The 17925-nt window shown below is 38.2% G+C and overlaps 1 protein-coding gene across 1 annotated transcript in view; it reads left to right on the top strand.

Moving 5' to 3' along the window:
- LOC129514655 (docking protein 6) overlaps positions 1-17925 on the top strand; it is a 363401-nt gene that overhangs the window by 268613 nt on the left and 76863 nt on the right. Inside the window, exon 6 of the mRNA XM_055333417.1 lies at positions 12942-13080. Coding sequence (XP_055189392.1) covers positions 12942-13080 — 139 coding nt within the window. The remainder of the gene's footprint in view (positions 1-12941; positions 13081-17925) is intronic.

Genomic DNA, 17925 nt, shown 5'->3' with positions numbered 1-17925 from the left:
GCAAATAATTTTTACATTGCAGAGTTGACTTTTCCCTGCTTGTTCTGATCCTCACTGTCTCCTCCCTGGCTCCTGAGGCCTTTTCTGTCCTTCAGCTGCAGCCAGCTCATTCACTGAAAGCTACTCTTGTTTGAATAATCATTTTCTTCACTCGATCTTTGTTGATTTTTATCACCATCTGACTCACTGACCTTTTCCAGGCGTCTTTTTGTTGTTGATTTGCAGCTTCTCTCTCACACACCGTACTCTCTCTCCACTTGCTGAGCAGCATCAGAAAGTGGTCTCTGGCTCACTAACTCACACTCTCCAATTCCAGGTGTGAACAGTCACAACAGAAAGGATTCCAGTGCTCATACGTGCCTTCCCTGGTGACACCTTCTTCAGTTGGCCTCTTTTGACATCCAGACCATTAGAGCCTGTTCTGGCACAAATCATCCTCGAGGATCAACATCTAAGAATAAATTTTTTTTTCTTTTTGATTTTGGCTCTTTCTGTAGTTTTTCTGTCAATGGCAAGAGTCTCTCCGGTAATCACACCAGTCATCTTACTCCATACCCACAAATGACTATGGAAGCTGGGAGTGATATAGGAGAGGAATTGGAAAGAGCGTGGGCAGAAACTTGGAAAGATGTTCCCCCACAAATGTCTGGACAGCCTGTAGCTCTGACCTGAGGACTATGTAAATGTGAGATGACAGGAAGTGAAAACCTTTGCCAATTAGTTTCACAGGCAAGGAAGTGAGGATGTTGCTATTTAAAACTGCAACTCTTTCCCAACTATAGCTGGCTCTAGAATTTAATACAACTCAGTTGGGCAGAGATAGTGGAGATTCTTTATTTTCCATCTAATATTTTTCATAAGCCCCCTCCTGAAGAGAAGGAGGTCATTTTAACTTGCCATTTTAAATTGTCATTTTGGGGTGTGTCATCTTGGTTATATACTGGTTTCCTCCTCTTTCTTCTGTTTTATGTAGTATGTTCTTTGAACACACAGCACTTACATGGCCTTAGATAGTAGAGGAACCTCGGATCAAGCACCATCTGGTCTGGTCTGCCCCACACTGGCATCTGCTGAAGTATAGCCCAATCCGTTTGGCCTTTAAGGGGAATATGCTGTCACTTTTCACTGGATCCACTGATCAAAGCATTTTCTTTAATCTTAGAATGTGTATATCCTCTTCTTCAACCCCAGTCTTCTGCACAGAACTTTCTAGATGCTCTACCTCTGAACTGAGGCCCATGGAGAGTCACAAGGGTAGGGCCTCTCGCTCAATCTAGATACTCACTTGTTAATTCCTGTCTTCTCCAGAATTTCCACTCAGATAAGAGACATCAGGATATGTAAGCCTCACCCAGTGCTTTCTCTACCTCCTTTTTTTTTTTTTTTTCTGTCCCATCATCACCCAGGCCTGGAAGGAAGAGAGTCCTCTCTTAAGTCATGTCTCAGCTTCTCTCTAGCCAGGATATATAATAAAACTCTGACTTAGTCACCTAGACCTAACTTTTGAAAATTTACAAAAACCTGCTAGAGAGATGCAAATCTTACTCTAGATTTCAGAAGCAGAATGTTGACTTCATATTTCTTTTGTTGTAATAATAGTACTCAAGGCAAATAAAAACGCTTAGCAGATTAGGGAGAAGGTGCCCTGGTTATGCAAGTCATGCTGAGTCAAGGGCTGTGTTTGGAGAATAGAAAGTGCCACCTTGGCTTTAGTGGGCAGGAGTTTTCTTCTTTTTCCACTACACACTGACTCAGAAAGCAAAAGTCGGCGCGCATCTCAGCAGGAAGAACTGCAAGAGCCACATCCACAGTGAAGCAAAAATGAAAACAGAGATACATTCCTCTTGTAAAGTCTAGTCTTCTCCATTCTTTGCTCTCTGCACCACCCTCATACTTTTTGTCACACCAGGAACATGGATCCCACTCACCATTCACAAATGCCTAGAGACAGGAAGTCAGATATCCACTGGCCCAGGGGAGTACTGGCAGGGTTAGAAGACTAAGATGTGGCTGCGGTGTTAGTCAAACTGGGAAGTCTTGCCATCCGCAGTGAGCAAGCCAGAGACCCAGGAGGGCTGCTGGTGTAAATTCTCGTCCAAGTGCAGGAGAAGACTAATGTCCCAGCTCAAAAATAGTGAGGCAGAAAGAGTGAATTGTCCCTTGACCCCTTTTCTTCTGTTCTGGCTTCAGTGGATTGGATGAGACCCACCCACCATGGGGAGGACAACCTGCTTCACTTAGTATTCTGATTCAAATATTAGTCACATCTATAAACACACACACACACACACACACACAGGACATTGTTTAATTTAATGTCTAGGCACCCTGTGGTCTAGTCAAGTTGCCACATAAAGTGACCCAACACACCTGCTATGAAGAGTGGGCTCTTGGTTCTATAAAGGTGATCTCAGGATGTGAGGCAGACAGTTTGAGTGACAATTTCCAATAGTAGTCATGTGACTATTGAAGCTCAATAAATGATAAACTGCGCTGATCTAAGATGGACATAAATGAACCATGATATGACCTGCAGGTTCATGCTGGAGCCCATGCCCTTTCTTCCTTGAACACCTGGACAGCAGTAAGATGACTTCATGTGCCTCCATCTTCTTAACCTTTACATGGAAGTTACTAAAGAAAAGGAAAAGTACCCAAGTCAAGACTGAAGAAACACAACATAGTAAATCATGTTTTAATAGTCTGGACCACCTCTTGAAACACTGCTATTACTAGATGGAGTTTAAAGAAAACTACCCCCCTTAAATGGAACTAAGTCGTAGCTTAGTTAGATAATTCTGTATTTGAAAGACCTTATTAATCAGGTAGCCAAACCTTCTAACTTTAAGAACAGCAATACTGAAAACCAAAATTTGGTAAGAGTAGGATGAGTAATATTTTTTTTTCACTTACGCAATGTCCATTTCTGTACCTCTTTTCTAGAACCTTCAATATGAGTATCTCTTCTGTCATTTACTTCATTCCATGACTTGGTATATGTAGGAATCTGGAATCTATTTCATGTAGGTTGGAGGTGAAGGTGGATGGGTGGGGGGTTAGGGATGGAAAACTTGCTCAAAGAGTAAAAAGAATTATATTCTCAGAAGTCAGCTCCCCTAAGAACCCCTGAATCGTTGCTGCTTTGTCTCTAGATTTTTTAGATTTTTGAGCCAGTGTGATTTTCCTTCCTTTCATGTCTTGTATTAAAAGTCTAGTTGGGAAAAAGGCATGTAAAATTAAAAGTGTGAGATATTACAGGTGCCATAATATAAATTTATACCTAATTCATGAGGGGAAACAGAGATGGCTGCTCACTTCTTAACTAGGACACATCAGGATAAACCTTGATGAGCCCCAAACTCTAACACCTAAGAAAGTCTAAGATAACCAAAGGATAACATAAGAGGGTTGACACTTTTATTTATGATGGGAAAATATTTGCTCCATTTCTTAGCTTCTACTTTGAAGGTGATTCAGATGATCTATTCACCATATCTTCAATTCAGTTTTTTTTTATTTTAGTATAATTGACACACTATGTTACATTAGTTTCTAGTGTACAGCTTCGTGATTCAACATCTCTATATGTTATGCTGTGCTCACCACAACTGGAGCCTGTCACCGTGCAATATCATTACAATAGCATTGACTATACTCCCAATTTTGATTTTTGATCATTACAATAGCATTGACTATACTCCCAATTTTGATTTTTTTAGAATTTAAAATTTAAATGGAGTTTAAAATTTAAGGTTTAAAATCTATTAACCTGGGAAACCTGAGTGGCTCAGTGGTTAAGTGTCTGCCCTCGTCTCTGGTTGTGATCCCGGAGTCCTGGGATTAAGTCCTGCTTCTCCCTCTGCCTATGTCTCTGCTTTCCTCTCTCATAAATAAATAAATTAAATATTTAAAAATTATAATAAAAAATAACATCTATTAACTTGGAATGATGACATTTGGCATTATTAAAAAAAATCTAGTTGCATTTGAAATTCTTCAATTTTTAAAATTTAAGTAAATTCATGTTTTCACCGTGGCACTAAATTTTCATTTCTGTTACAAAACTAATGAAAAGGCTGTAACTTAAACATACGTTCACATCTTTTGAAATACCCATCAGTATTTGCCCCTCAGTATATCAGAATGATTGTGTCATTTTACTGGGTGGCTGGTTTTGATAATGACAGAGAGACTAAAAGTTACACTCTATCAGTGATCTGTCAACCAAAAACCTCTAGAGAAAATTTTAACACAATAAAGATAACCAATTCACTAGCTCTTAATCTCCAAAATGTGTTATTATATGATGTATTTCATATAATCACCTACTCATTTGCTGAGTTTTTTAAAGGAAAAGATAAATATATGTAATGAGAGTAAAGGCAACATAAGTTAATGTTTATTATTTGCTTATTTCTTTTTTAATATGATTTTTAAAATAATACAGTGCCTGATATGTGATTGGTTGATGTCCAAAAGAAAATGTCAATGAATGCATAAAAATACCCTAAAAAGAAAAGGCAAGATTGTAATATGAAAATGTAAATTAATGTAAAATCAAGTATAGTCTTGCATTTCTTTTCTATGTGGATACAGTTTAAACATTTTCCTCTCTAGTCACTTGAGATACTGAAGTTATCTTTAATTTAAAAATTACCTTCATTAATTATATTCAGAGCAAAAAGAGAATAAAAACATAATTTGGAAGCCCTGATTATAGGCTCTTTTGCTCTGAGGGAACAGAATGATCTCATTTTTAGGCTCCTCTCAAAACAGTGAAGAGAAACATAACTCTTTTAATTCAGTGAGTAAATATTAGTAACTTGCCTGTTAAACTGTAAAAATTCCCCAACCATATCTTGACAAATTCACTTTAAAAGGGAAGTATAATTTCTAAATGACAGAATTTAAGTTTTCACTTGACTTGATTTTGTTATTAGCTCTTTCCCAGCCAAATAGGTTTGAGTAGATGTTGGTAGCTGTTTCATATGATATATGCCCAGCCTCCCCCAAGCAGTTTTAAAATAGAACAAGCATACGTCAGCCAGGAGCATAAGATGGATCAGTTCTCTGTTCTCTTTTTGGCAGTTTGGCCAACTCCATTCGGAAGAATACACTTATGCTGTAGGATCATTCTTCAAAAATTTTTTTTTCTCTTTTACATTTTATTTTGCTTTATTTTTCACTATGAGGGACTACAAAATCAATACCTGTCAGGTAGCCATCATACTGATAATTTTCAAGTCATTTCAATCAATAAGTGCATGGAGTGCATGAGGTGATTTTTGTGATTGACACTGAGTGTTAAGGTTGTTAAACTCCTACTCCAGAAGAATTTATTTTTCCAATAAAGCCACCAGGAGATGTATACAGGATGAATATACAATTAGCTGTAAACCTTTAAAAAAAATTCTTGCCCTAAACCTTCAAAAACCTATAATATACCAATTTAATAATGACAATGGTAGTTATTTGTGATCATTTATTGACATAATTAAATAGCAAGTAAAGTGCTATGACTTTAGATCTTTACATGGTGGATTTTTCAATTCTAAATTTTTGAGGCAGAAAGGAAGGTTAAGTAGAAAAGCATCTTTTATGTATCTCTTTTTAAAAATTTACTAAAGCCAAAATTTTAGGGACACTCGATTGATTTTTTTTTTTTTTGCATTGAGTCGAAAAACCAAAGGAGTTAATTCAAAAGTAAGAAAAAGTAAATAAAATGGAATGAAATTGAAACATTGAAAATATTTTGAAAAGATAGAAATATTTTAATTAATTTGATTGTGATTTGGCCATCACAAGTGGAAGACTTAGAGAATCTTCAAACACATTTGTACACTAGAGATCATTTAGATCAACGCTTTGATTAAAAAAACGTTTTATAAAGGATCAAAAAGGTATTTCAAAAAAAAAAGGTATTTCACAAAATTGATTTTCAGCAGATGCTGGACTAAAATCAAGATCTCCTTGCAGGATCGGGTTTCTTAACTTGTTTGCAGGAAAGCGTTGTATCCCTAAGGTACCAATCAATGGTGAAATCAACCAACAGCCACCATATGCATTAAATATTTGGAGTCATACAATAATAAAGTCAAGAGGCAGAGAAGATGACAAATGTTCTACTATACCTTCCTCCTTACAAAGGTCTTGAGATGAATTTGGGAGTGCAGGGAGGGTTTGATTGCAATTCACCTGTTTTATTGATTAATTGCCTGATTTAGCTTAACATGCATTTTACGGGCATGCCATTGAGAAATATTCTCGGAAACTTGATTTGACAGAAAAGGAACAGCAGCAAAGAAGGAGTGACCACCTTCAAAACATTTTATCTCAAGCCCTGTTCTCAGCTCTCTCTTTCTCTCCTCTACAGAAATTTTCATAATCAAAGAATTATGCATGAGTTTCTGCTTCTCATCTTGAATGAACAAAATCTAGCTCTGTGATAATAAGGTGCACTTGAAAATCACTGGTCTGGGTTCAGACCACAGCTCAGCCACTTAAATTTCAATGACCTTGGGCAGATTTCTTTGCCTCCTTAGGACGGTGTTTTCTGTAATGGGAAGCAGTGAGGACCCTGTAGATGTTTGAGGCTCAGTGAGGTAATGCACATACTGTGTCAACACTAAGGTTGGCCTATCGCTACCCCATGGGTGCTAGCTATTATTTTCACTGTTGCTACAATTGTCGCTGTTACTTCAATTCATTAAACACCAGAATTCTGCAAACCTGGTTGTCTTGAATATTAGCTCAGATGTTTGTGCTACACTGGCCAGAGATTATGTGTGTGTGTTTTCATATGGAAGGGAGGATCCACATGATCAGTATAATATTTTATAAGTTTAACAGTAAAAGTGTATTTGCTAAGTCACAAGAGACTGAGCTAGACACATTATAAACACCACATCTTCACAAAAACCCTGTGAGAGTACTCTGACCCTTGCTTTAAAATTTAGCATTAATTTAATTTTAATTAATTAAATCCAATTAATACATTAGTAGCACTTCTTTTTTTTTTAGTTTGACCATTTACATAAAGAAGTATCAGTGAAAAATATAAATATTCCTCCTAAACTTACCTTTTTTATCACGTCCACTTCACCCCCAATAAATAGCACAGTTACTTTTTTGTGCATTTGTCCAGTTTCATGTACATGCAAGCAAAGACATACTTTTTTTTACAAACATGTTAGTATACTACACATATTACTGTCACCCCTTTTTTCATCTAGCACTATGCTTTAGATATTTTGACAGTAGTAGTGATAAAAATACTACTATTTAATGGATAATAATTATACAGATAGTATTTTAAGATTTACATATATTAATTCATTTAATGTTCGAACAGCCCTCTGAAAAAAGTACTGACATAATAAACCTACTTTATAGATGAGAACACATCATGTGTTGTGAGTTCTAAATATTTTTCCTAGTTTTTAGTTTTGTTTTTGTTTTGTTTTTGTTTTTCTTAGAGGTTGTTTTCAAGCAGATTCATTTTTTTCCTTTGGTCACCTTTTGGCTTGGATCATAGCTTGAAACTCCTTCCTCCTTCTGAGTTTATATAGGAATTCTTCTGTTTTCTTCTACTACTTTTTTTTTTCACTTGCTTTAGAGAAACTCATGTCCAACACGCTTTATTGGTGAATCCAGCTTCCCTCACAGACTGGGGATGACACTCCCATCACGTCTTTAGCTCTCCTGCCAGTTGAGTCTATTTCCAGTCTTGCTGTGCTATTGCTTTTGTCTATTTGTCCATTTTGCTGGCAGTTTCTTACCACAGATCCAAGTCTTGACTCATCAGAGCTGATAGAAACTTCAGCCTTTTCGTAGCTGCTAACAGAAAAGTAGAATGCCTGCATTGTTAAATGACAATAAAGATTAAACTGTTAATGGAATAAAAGTGTTAATTGGTTTTACTCGCTCTGCAGAAAGGCTGTGCTTTGAAGAATTTCATTACTTTCTATAATTAAACATTAAATTTTAAATACTGAATAGATACACCACAGGGTTTTCAGGAAAGTGCTCCTGCTCTTCTCCATTGCTGAGAGTTTAAAACTATTGTGTGCACAGAGGACAAATATTTGGTCATGAAACATATCTATAATATTGCAAAACTTACATAGAGAACAAAGCCATACAACCATGAACGTGGACAACATTGCCAGAGGTGCACAGATTCGTCTGTGTCAAATTGTATCGAAAGACCCACAAAGGGACGCCTGGATGGCTCAGTGGTTGAGCATCTGTCTTCGGCTCAGGTTGTGATCCCGGGGTCCTGGGATTGAGTCCTGAATCGGGCTTCCTGCAGGGAGCCTGCTTCTCCCTCTGCCTATGTCTCTGCCTCTCTCTGTGGGTCTCTCATGCATAAATAAATAACATCTTTAAAAAAAGAAAGAAAGAAAGACCCACAGATAAGTATTCTGAGGTTCATTTTTTAAAAGTAAAGTGTTTCCAGAACTTTTGGTGAATTTCTTTTGTTTGCCATTTGGAAGAAGACTGGAATTTTGAAATCACCCCTTTGTAAAGAGTTAAGTTTGAGACTTCAAGGCAGGAGAAGGAGGGCGACCACTAATAGCTTGCAGGATGCAGGCACAGCCTCAAGTGAAGTCGCCTCTAGGTCACCCTGTTTCAGAAGCTGTTTCTCCCCTTTGAGAAGTGGGAGAAGCCTGCATAACAGAACCCCTCATTAGGAGTTCTGTTTCCTGTGACCACGGACATTCACAGGAACCCTGGTTGGTCCTTACTTGTTAGAACACAGTGGAGATGAGACTGGGAGTCATTACTTCAAATGACTGTGGAAGTGAGTGGCAAGGTGGGAGAGACAAGGAAAGAATAAGTGGAATTTGAAAAAGAGCCATTGAGGGAAAATACTAGAATTTTCTTAGACTCCTACTGAATCAGACCCTACTGGCCACCAAACACATGCTGGCTGCCTTGAGTGGAGGAGTCCCCTACACCACCTTCAGATTGGGTGCCCTTCTAAAAAGACATGGGACTCAGAAAAGGCAATGCTACTCATAGGTCTGGTTACTATAGTGCAAGTACAGAGTAAGGCCAGCAAAGGGAAGAAGGCCAGGAGGGTCAAGGCTCAGGCTTCCAGGACTCACCCCCTCCCCTGCTCCCAGGTCAGTCACATGGGATGTGCTTGTTCCCCCCCACGATGATGTGTGAAAGAGCAGAAGCCTCGTTAACCAGGGAAGCTATAGCAAGCTTCAGCATCAAAATTTTTACTAAGGATCAGTCATATCGGCAGGCAGAGGCCATGGGATCAACGTGAGTCACTCAGACCCCAGTCTCCACTGGAGCAAAACAGGCATTATATAAGGATAAACTCGGGGTGCTTGGGTGGCTCAATCAGGTGAGTTTTTGCCTTAACTGCTCAGGTCACTCAGGTCATGAACTTGGGGTCCTCTCTGCTAAGCAGGGAGTCTGCTTCTCCCTCTCCCTCTGGGCCTCCCCACCTCTCATGACTCTCTCGCTTTAAGAAAAAAAAAAAAGATAAATTCATCTGGCCACATGGGTACAGCATGGCTCAAGGCCTCAGGCACACAAAAATTCACTCTTAACAGGCTGAGCATTCCAAAGGATTGGAGGTTACAGTCCAGTAACCAGCCAAGGTACCTCCCCCACCACCACCACTAAATACAGGCCTTTCCCTGGAAGGTGCAGGGGTCAGGCAACCCCGGTCTGCTGAATTCATCCCTTCCTGACCGCTGTCACTTGATTTAATTAAAAGGCAAATGAAAACAATCCTGTGGCCAAGCTTTGTTGCTCTCATTCTATCGATCAGGGACTGAACTGGGAAGATAATGTGTTCAGGTCACTCCCCCATTACCTCCTGTTGGCCCCAACCCCCCTCCCTGCCAGCAATTCTGCAGTCACATGTATCATTCTCAGCACAAGGCTTATTCCCCCTGTACTCAGAGAAAAGGAGTCGTGTGTATGTTTCCATCCTTTCCATCCTCAGGCTCGGGGCGATGCCTGGTTGACAGGACCTCCTTGATAAATCTGTGATAAATGAACATGACAGACCGTGACTTGATGGCTGAAATCTCTGCCCTTTGTCTGTTGGATCGCATACTGTTATAATGACCCCTTGATCACTGTGTCAAAAACAAAAAACGAAAAACAAAACCATCCTGGAAATTAGTGTATCAGTTCTACTTGGAATTTTATCAGTTCTACCCTCATTTGTTCCTTAAAGCTAACAGTACCTTAGAGATGATATTCTTTAACATCCAGTTTTTGATAAGAAAAAGTATTAATTTTGTGAAAATACCTTAAGTATAAAGAGAGCTAACAGTAGTAAATAAACGTCAATCGAATTCAATTTAGAGTCATGACAGACCCCATATTTTCAACTTTTCTTCAAATAAATGCAACTGAGGAATGTGCATGTTAGCCGCAAGGGGGTTAGGGTACTCAAATGTAGGTAGCACATGTATCTTAGCTCTTCCCAAGTTAAGGAAAGGATTCTTTTAGGGTTTGTTTGTTGGGTTTTGGATTTTTTTTTTGTTTTTTTTGTATTTTTTTTCCCTTTTGGTCATGGTACATCCTCTCTGCCCTTCGGTCTCATATGTCACTGTCTGAAGCTGCACAGACACAGCTTCTGACTGGTCGTCATTTAGGTCCCAGGTGTCATCTCTGGCTCCCTTTCATGAAATGGTGACATGTAGAAAGAGTTCTGTAGGCCAGTGCTTCTCCAACTCTAATGTGCACAGGAGTCGCCTGGAATATTGTTAACTGCGGGTTCCAATCCAGTAGTGTGGACAGGCTCCCAGTGCTGCCAGTGCTGCTGGTCTGTGGACCACACATTGAGTAGCTGGGCAATGACCATCAAAATGACTTCCTCTCTTCCCCCATCTTCGCTAATACTGGCTTACTCCCACAAAAACTATTCAGACATATAAGAAAAAAAGAAATTTCTGTATCTGTTTCTTATGAGTCCCAGGAGACCATGTTTTAAACAAAAAGCAGGGAGACCCAAATGACTGATTCCAATACAGCAGACAAAAGTCGTCAAGTATGAACTAATCTTACTGAAGAAGTTTGACATCCTTTTAGGATTTAGATGCATTGAAGTTTTAGATACATTGAAGAAAGAACACCCTTTGCCTAAAATGTCTTCACTTTTTAAAGCTAGCATGTTTGCATTCCTAGTTTGCTGATCAAAGGCTGAAGTTTACAGGAGGCTGCCTTTCAGAGGCTGGAGAAAACCTTCTGTAAGCTTTCAGACCTTCTCAGGGCAGTTCATCCCCAGAAGGTGGGCAAGTATTAGACCTTTGCATCTCAGCGACTAAGGAGTGACAGCTGGTGTCTTCATTATCTCATTTCCGAGGGCTAATAAGCAGTGCTTTTCAGATGGCAGTGAACAATACTCACCCTGGAACAAGCCCCACTCACTACTTGTCAATCCCTGCCCTGCTCTGGCTGTTGGACTTCTTTACTCTTCTGAATCAACAAAGAAAGCTCATTTGTTTCACTTTGTGAAAACGCTTCATTTTCCCCCCAGACTTTCCATTTCACGCTGTGTGAATTTTATTAAGATCTTTTTCACAGAAGCTAAGTGCTGGCTCTATGGGGCCCTACGGGATGGCATTCGCAGCCTCTGTGATGTCTGAAGCCTCTTGAGACATTTCTTTTCTCCTGAAAACTCCTTAGAGAATCTTAGACAAGAATCCAAAATCCTTTTGGTGCCAGAAGACATAGTTTGGCCTCATGAGCATCTTGTGCAATTTTTTGATGTTATAATCTGAAAACCGAAGACACAGCCATCCAGCTAATATCCAGTATCTGAGTGGTTAACATCATAACGATATTGAGTGTGTCTCTCTGACGGCCTCCAATTATTTTTAAAAGCTGGCTTCAGGTATTAATTAGAGATATTTTTCATCTTAGAATTAGTCTTTGTTAATAAAATCTACCTATAATCCTCTTGCCTTAACAAGGTGTCAGTGGTTTTATTCCAATAAAGATATGTTTTAAAAAGGTAATTATAACTAAATAATTGAAAAAGAATTTCTATTCTGATTTTTCCTCTTGAATGTACATAATAAGAACTTTTAATGTTATTATATGCTCTCAGAAATGACATAGTAATCACTGTGGAATAGCCCATAAGATAAAAATACTAAGATTAAGTCACTCATTTCTCTGTGGTGGATATTTAGATTAGTCTTTCAACAATCATAAGGATCTTATGAGATGAGTGTTATTATTGTTCCTACATTAGAGATGTGAAAAGGAGGCGTAGGCAAGTTATTTAACTTGTCCAAGTTCACACTGCTGGTAAGTGGCAAAGCCAAAATTCAAAGCAAGTATCCTCACACCCAAATAGGGTCTTTGTGGTGCAGCATTTCCTACGATGCACAAGATCTGCTTAAGGATCTCTCGGTTTAAATAACAGCGTCAGCTGCAACCTGTGTCTGCAAATCCATAAACTAAAAAGTGTGCGGTCTCCTTGGTTCTTACCGCAGTGAGTATAAAATTCTCAGATTCTGCAGATTCTTCTTAAATTCTTTAAATTTCAAAAAATAAATAAATAAATAAAATTCAAGAGCTATCAAATCATAGGAAGTAGAGTTACAATAACAAATGTGAAAATCCTTAAGGAAAACAAATGTTTGTTTTTATTAGTAAGAAACGTGTAAAAGATGCACGACAGTGACTGAACCCGCTTGTGTCTGCTTCTGTACACTGTTGTGCACACTTCTCAAACTCTAAATAGACATGGGTTTCTACCCTTTGTTCCATCTCATGTACCATTTAGACATGTGCTTGTTGATTGGTTGGCTTGCTCAAGGGTGAATCTGCTTCACTAACTCCCATGAAAGTCAAGGAGGAGGGTGACAACAGGGCGAGGGCATCTTTTGCGTGGAGAACTGTTACGCACTTGAACACATGAAGACCCATCTCTTTCCCTATCTCTATTCTCACAGAATGTGTGACACAGGAGAAGGACTATTCACTTTTCAAACAAGGGAAGGAGAAATGATCTATCAGAAGGTCCATTCTGCGACACTGGCCATAGCTGAGCAACATGAAAGATTAATGCTAGAAATGGAGCAGAAGGCCCGGGTAAGGCTCCTCCCTCGGTAACCTAACAGCTTGGAAATGAATGTCACTGAGGTCTGATGCACACCATGTATATGTGGGCCCATTCACGTCAGCACCCTCATGTCCACCTGACCCGACCCGCCCTCCAGCCCCGAGAACTCGCCCCAGTTACTGAATCCCATGCCTCTCATGTCCTCTTCAGCAAATGCCAAAAGAAGTTCCTTGTGGCCGCTGGTAGGGTACCATGTACTCCATGTATCTCCTCATGACCTGTTGGCACAGTTCCCCAATGAGGGGTGGGGTGCATAGAGAATGAAATACAAAGCAGTGCTCTCTGCAATCACCACATACAGTTGGACCATCAGAGACTCAACTGTGGACCCGAAATAACCAGGAAAATTAAGCTACTACTGGAAAGGTTTCCACTTTCTTTTTGTCTTTATATTTGTCCTAGATTCTCTGAGAATTCTAGCTCTTTCTGCATGTGTTTCAGAGCCAATAATAAAATATTTGCAGAAGGAGCATATACTGTTTACCAACAGAATGATTTGTTTGTTATCCTGTTCTGGAACTCTACTACAGTTTTGAGGTCAAGCTAAGAAATAATTCAGTAAAGAATCTGAAATAGTCAATTTTTACAAGTAGCTGAGAAAAAATTATAAGCTCTACTACTAACTTCTTTGAAAAGCAAATAATGGAATGACTATGGGCCATAATCTTAAGAGGTGACCATCCTTCAAGATCTATAGAGATGTGTTAGATTTCATATTATGAAGGGACAGGTGGAGTTTTGGGAAATAAGTGGGCAACTCACTGGATGACACAATTCTGTTCTAGTTTAAAGACTACAGAGTTCTATACATAGTATTATATTTGTTTTCATTTTTAAAATTCTCCATTACACAATATTTTGACACAAAATTATCTTTTAAGAAAACAAAAGTAATTTAACAAATGATCATATGTTATTCTTAACATATTTCTAGTTTTGTGAATACTACATACACATTTTCATCTACTTGGGAAGTGCTTTAAAGAGCTTTCCTAATGCCTAAGTGTGACAGGTGAAAGCCAGGCTTTATATGGGATGTTTGGCCTTTCATAGGGATGAATGAGTGGCTTTAGGATTATTAATATGATTGTGTGGTTAATTGAAGAAGCATTAATAAAACGTTGGCATAACAGTCTTTTAGAAAGATTTTGGTTAAATATCACCCATTGTAACAATTATCTAATTAATATGAAATGTTTCCAGGGGCTTAAATCAGTGAGAAAATATAACTACCAAATTTCAAATGATTTCAGAATCTACTGATGTCTGCAACCAAAATTAACAGTCGTGATGTCACTTGCTATTAGTTAACTACACTTAACAGTTGTAGCTTTACTTGTAGTTGTTCTGAACAGACAAAATGCTCAGCAATACAGTCATTGGATTGTATTGTCTTGAAGTCAATTCCAAGAGCTCTTTGACAAAACCATATTGTCTACTATAAAGGAGAGCACTTAGGGTGTGTCCTGGGTTCACATCCCAATTCCACCACTTACTGGCTGTATCATCTTGGGCATCTTGGGTTATTACCTTCTAAATTTCTCATTTTCCTTTATCTGTAAAATGAGGATATAATAGTCCTACTTATTCGGTTGTTATGAGGTATTTGTGCATTAAAATCTGTAAAGTACTGCGAACAGACCTGGCACATGGCAAGTACCATGAAAAGGTTCATTATTATGATAGCGATCCATCTGTAGGAGTGATTTTGAATAATTATAGGACCTACAATGTTTGTGAAGACTCTAAATTGTTATTCCCAACTGTAGTGAAATAATATCTTTCAATCCCTTTCAAGTATGCCTAACAATCTTGTGCCAAAAAATTTGCAAAACAAAATTTAATTCACATTTGCTATTGATGCTGCCTTGTGTGGTAAACATGATAATGTACTGTGAGGCTGAGAAGCTTGTCCCCAGAGCAGAGCCAAACAATTGCTGTTAGGAGTTAGAGACCAGCAGTCCACTGACTAAGATCTCAGGCAGTCTACAACTGGGGGAAGATAGTGGGTGCCCCATGGATCTGAGTGCTCAGAGACGGAAAAGTGGGGCAGGTGTTTAAATAGCAGGCTCACCAAAGAAACCAAATGTTTCTAAAAAATTACAAAATCAGAGCCTCCATCAGTTTGGTGAATACATGCAAATGGAGCATTTGGTTTAATTTCAGACACAATTACACAACTATGCTTTTCTCTGAAGGTTAATACTAATAAGATTATTTCATATATAGCGGATTCTTCAGACTAAGCCAAGCTGATGTTTTTCAGAGGGCATGCTACCACAACTTGACAACTGCCCAGATTCCTCAAATTCTGGAACCTTCAGTAAAGATCCCCAGGTCTCTCAGACATAATTTTTACTTTTTCTTTTAAGAAACTGCCTCTGCATGCACAAATCTCTTTGAAAGAACAAGTTCCAACAACTAGGAAAACAGTTCTTAGGCACTATCTAACTCTTTATTTGCTTATTTAAATAAAATGAAGGCCTGTGCCATAAACTAGGCAAAAGTATAACTTGGGAGTCAGAAAGCTACCCCCAGACCTCAGATATAAAAATGATGCATTTTATTTATTATGTATATCCTACAAAATAAGAAGATGACACTGCTCCCTGGCTTTCCAGTTTTAAAAAATGGGCTATGTGAGATTATTACTGAGCACATAGAAAATATGTACATGTTTTTATTATATTTACATTTATAACATTACAAGATCAAATCGGTAACAAACTCTATAGGCAATACATGCCCCAAACATTGTTGTTCAGGCTCCTGAAGCATTTACTTTCATCTTTGTAAAGAGAAATGATTTAACAGTATCACTGTTTTGCAGATAAACAAATCTGAATGAGAAATTATATCTCAACAACCATTTTTGAACTGTAACAGAGAATTCAGTATAATCTTTTAACATCACATGTGTGATTAAAACCTTGATTTGCCCTTTTAATTACCTTCCTTCTTACGGGGAGGAGGGCACAAGAATAGCATATTTTGATATATCTCCATCATCTAAGTTGGGCAGTATTTCTCTTCTTGTTTAAAGAATTTGATGTCTAGAAAAAGTTCACCGCATTGTGGATAAAATAGTACATTTGCACTGTAAAGTACTGGATAACAAGAATCATTAAGTCAGTAAGACTATTAAAAAATATCTTATTTCCCACACTGAGAAAGATAACAAAAGAGTTAATTACTATTAACCCACTCAAGAAGTTTTGAAGTAGAGCTTAGCCATTGATTAACCATTCACAGGCTTGTAAACTGCTTACTCTACTGAGTGTGCTGCCTGGTGGTGTATAGAATACAAGAAAAGAGCGAGAAAGTTCTTTTTCTCAAGTGACCAAGAAGTTTGTGGGATCTAGTAATTCATCTTTGCTTTTACTCCCTGAAATATCAAACATTCTCCATGCCTTAATCAGATTGGTAAGATGATGCCATCACAAAATTTGGCTGAGCATTACTGAAAACACTACTTGGGCTCGTTCTATGGTTATGACAACGGACCCTGACTGATTTCTTAAATCACCAGCTTATTGGAAGTTCCTTAAACCTCCATGAAGAATGATCTTATTTCAGAAGACAGTTTTGGCTTTGGGGGAGCGTGGGAGATTTCAGCCACCATGTTAAATTTTGAACTAGAACTATTTCTAAGAGATTCACTAAGATTCCAGTCATTGAAGAGATGATTAAAGCTGGATATGTAAGCAAGTGACCCCTCTAGAATTTGTTTCCAGAGCATTCTTGTTCTTAGAACCATCGGAGTTCTTTTAATGCTATTACTAAAAGCATTTATAGGTCCTCTGGCACACATCTGCAACATTATCAAGGAAATTTTTCTTGTCTTTGTGATCAAAGCCATTCATCAGAAACCACATCACAAATGTCCCTTGTGCTTCTGCCTGGTGAGGCTGGAATCTTTGGAGATGACAAGGCCTCACGTGCCCTGAAATAATTTCATTTTCATGGATCTGTTACACACACACATACACACACACACAAATATGAAAAGGAGTCCTTTTCTAAATTTGGTTTTTAGGTTTGTAAGCTTTACATATGTAATAAAATGTCCTCAGGTAAGAAACAACTGAGAAGACACGAATTAATTTTTTAATGAAATTTCCTGATATTTTATCAAAAATAAGCAAGTGAAAGAAAAGGGGCATGGTCATTAGTAACTTTGAACCTTATTATAACATTGCAAGTAATTTAAAAGCTCGTATGTATATGGACAGCCTCCCATAATAAGAATTACAGTGTATCTTTTTAAAAACAGGATTTGGAATACTCCTATTTCCAGTAATTTTTTGCCACCTGGTCACCAGAAGAACTGTGTGTAGTTTAAGGACAAATAGCATCAGTGTTATTAAAATACCAGCAAGATGGCTCTAACGCACTGAACACCACCAGCAGGGCTGCCCACATGCACTGCTGTCCAAGGCCATCAATTCTATGGTTAGGTCTGGTGGATGGAAAAAAAAGAATAACAGAGTTTCATGTAAAACTTCTTGCTTAGAAAATAAGAGTGTTTTCATTCTCTATTACCTGTCATTTTACATGCTCTTGTTACTAGCAGTATATGGAATAAAAGCAAGTTAACCTCAGACACTTAACTAAAAAACCACACTGTTCCAAGAATAATAAACCTTTTGAACAATAGGAGTTTAAAAAACAAATTCTCTTATTTCCTTTTATAATGTCAGATGAAAAGAAATTTCTGAAGAAGCAGCATTGTCTTACACTACCCATACGAACAAGCCCAAAGGGGGTGGTTTTAGAGTCTTTGATGGAAACTGTGTGATGGTGTCATCTTACAA

The sequence above is a fragment of the Nyctereutes procyonoides genome, unplaced genomic scaffold (assembly GCF_905146905.1).
Source record: "Nyctereutes procyonoides isolate TBG_1078 unplaced genomic scaffold, NYPRO_anot_genome, whole genome shotgun sequence".
Taxonomy (NCBI): Eukaryota; Metazoa; Chordata; class Mammalia; order Carnivora; family Canidae; genus Nyctereutes; species Nyctereutes procyonoides.
This window is presented reverse-complemented; position numbering and strand designations above follow the sequence as displayed.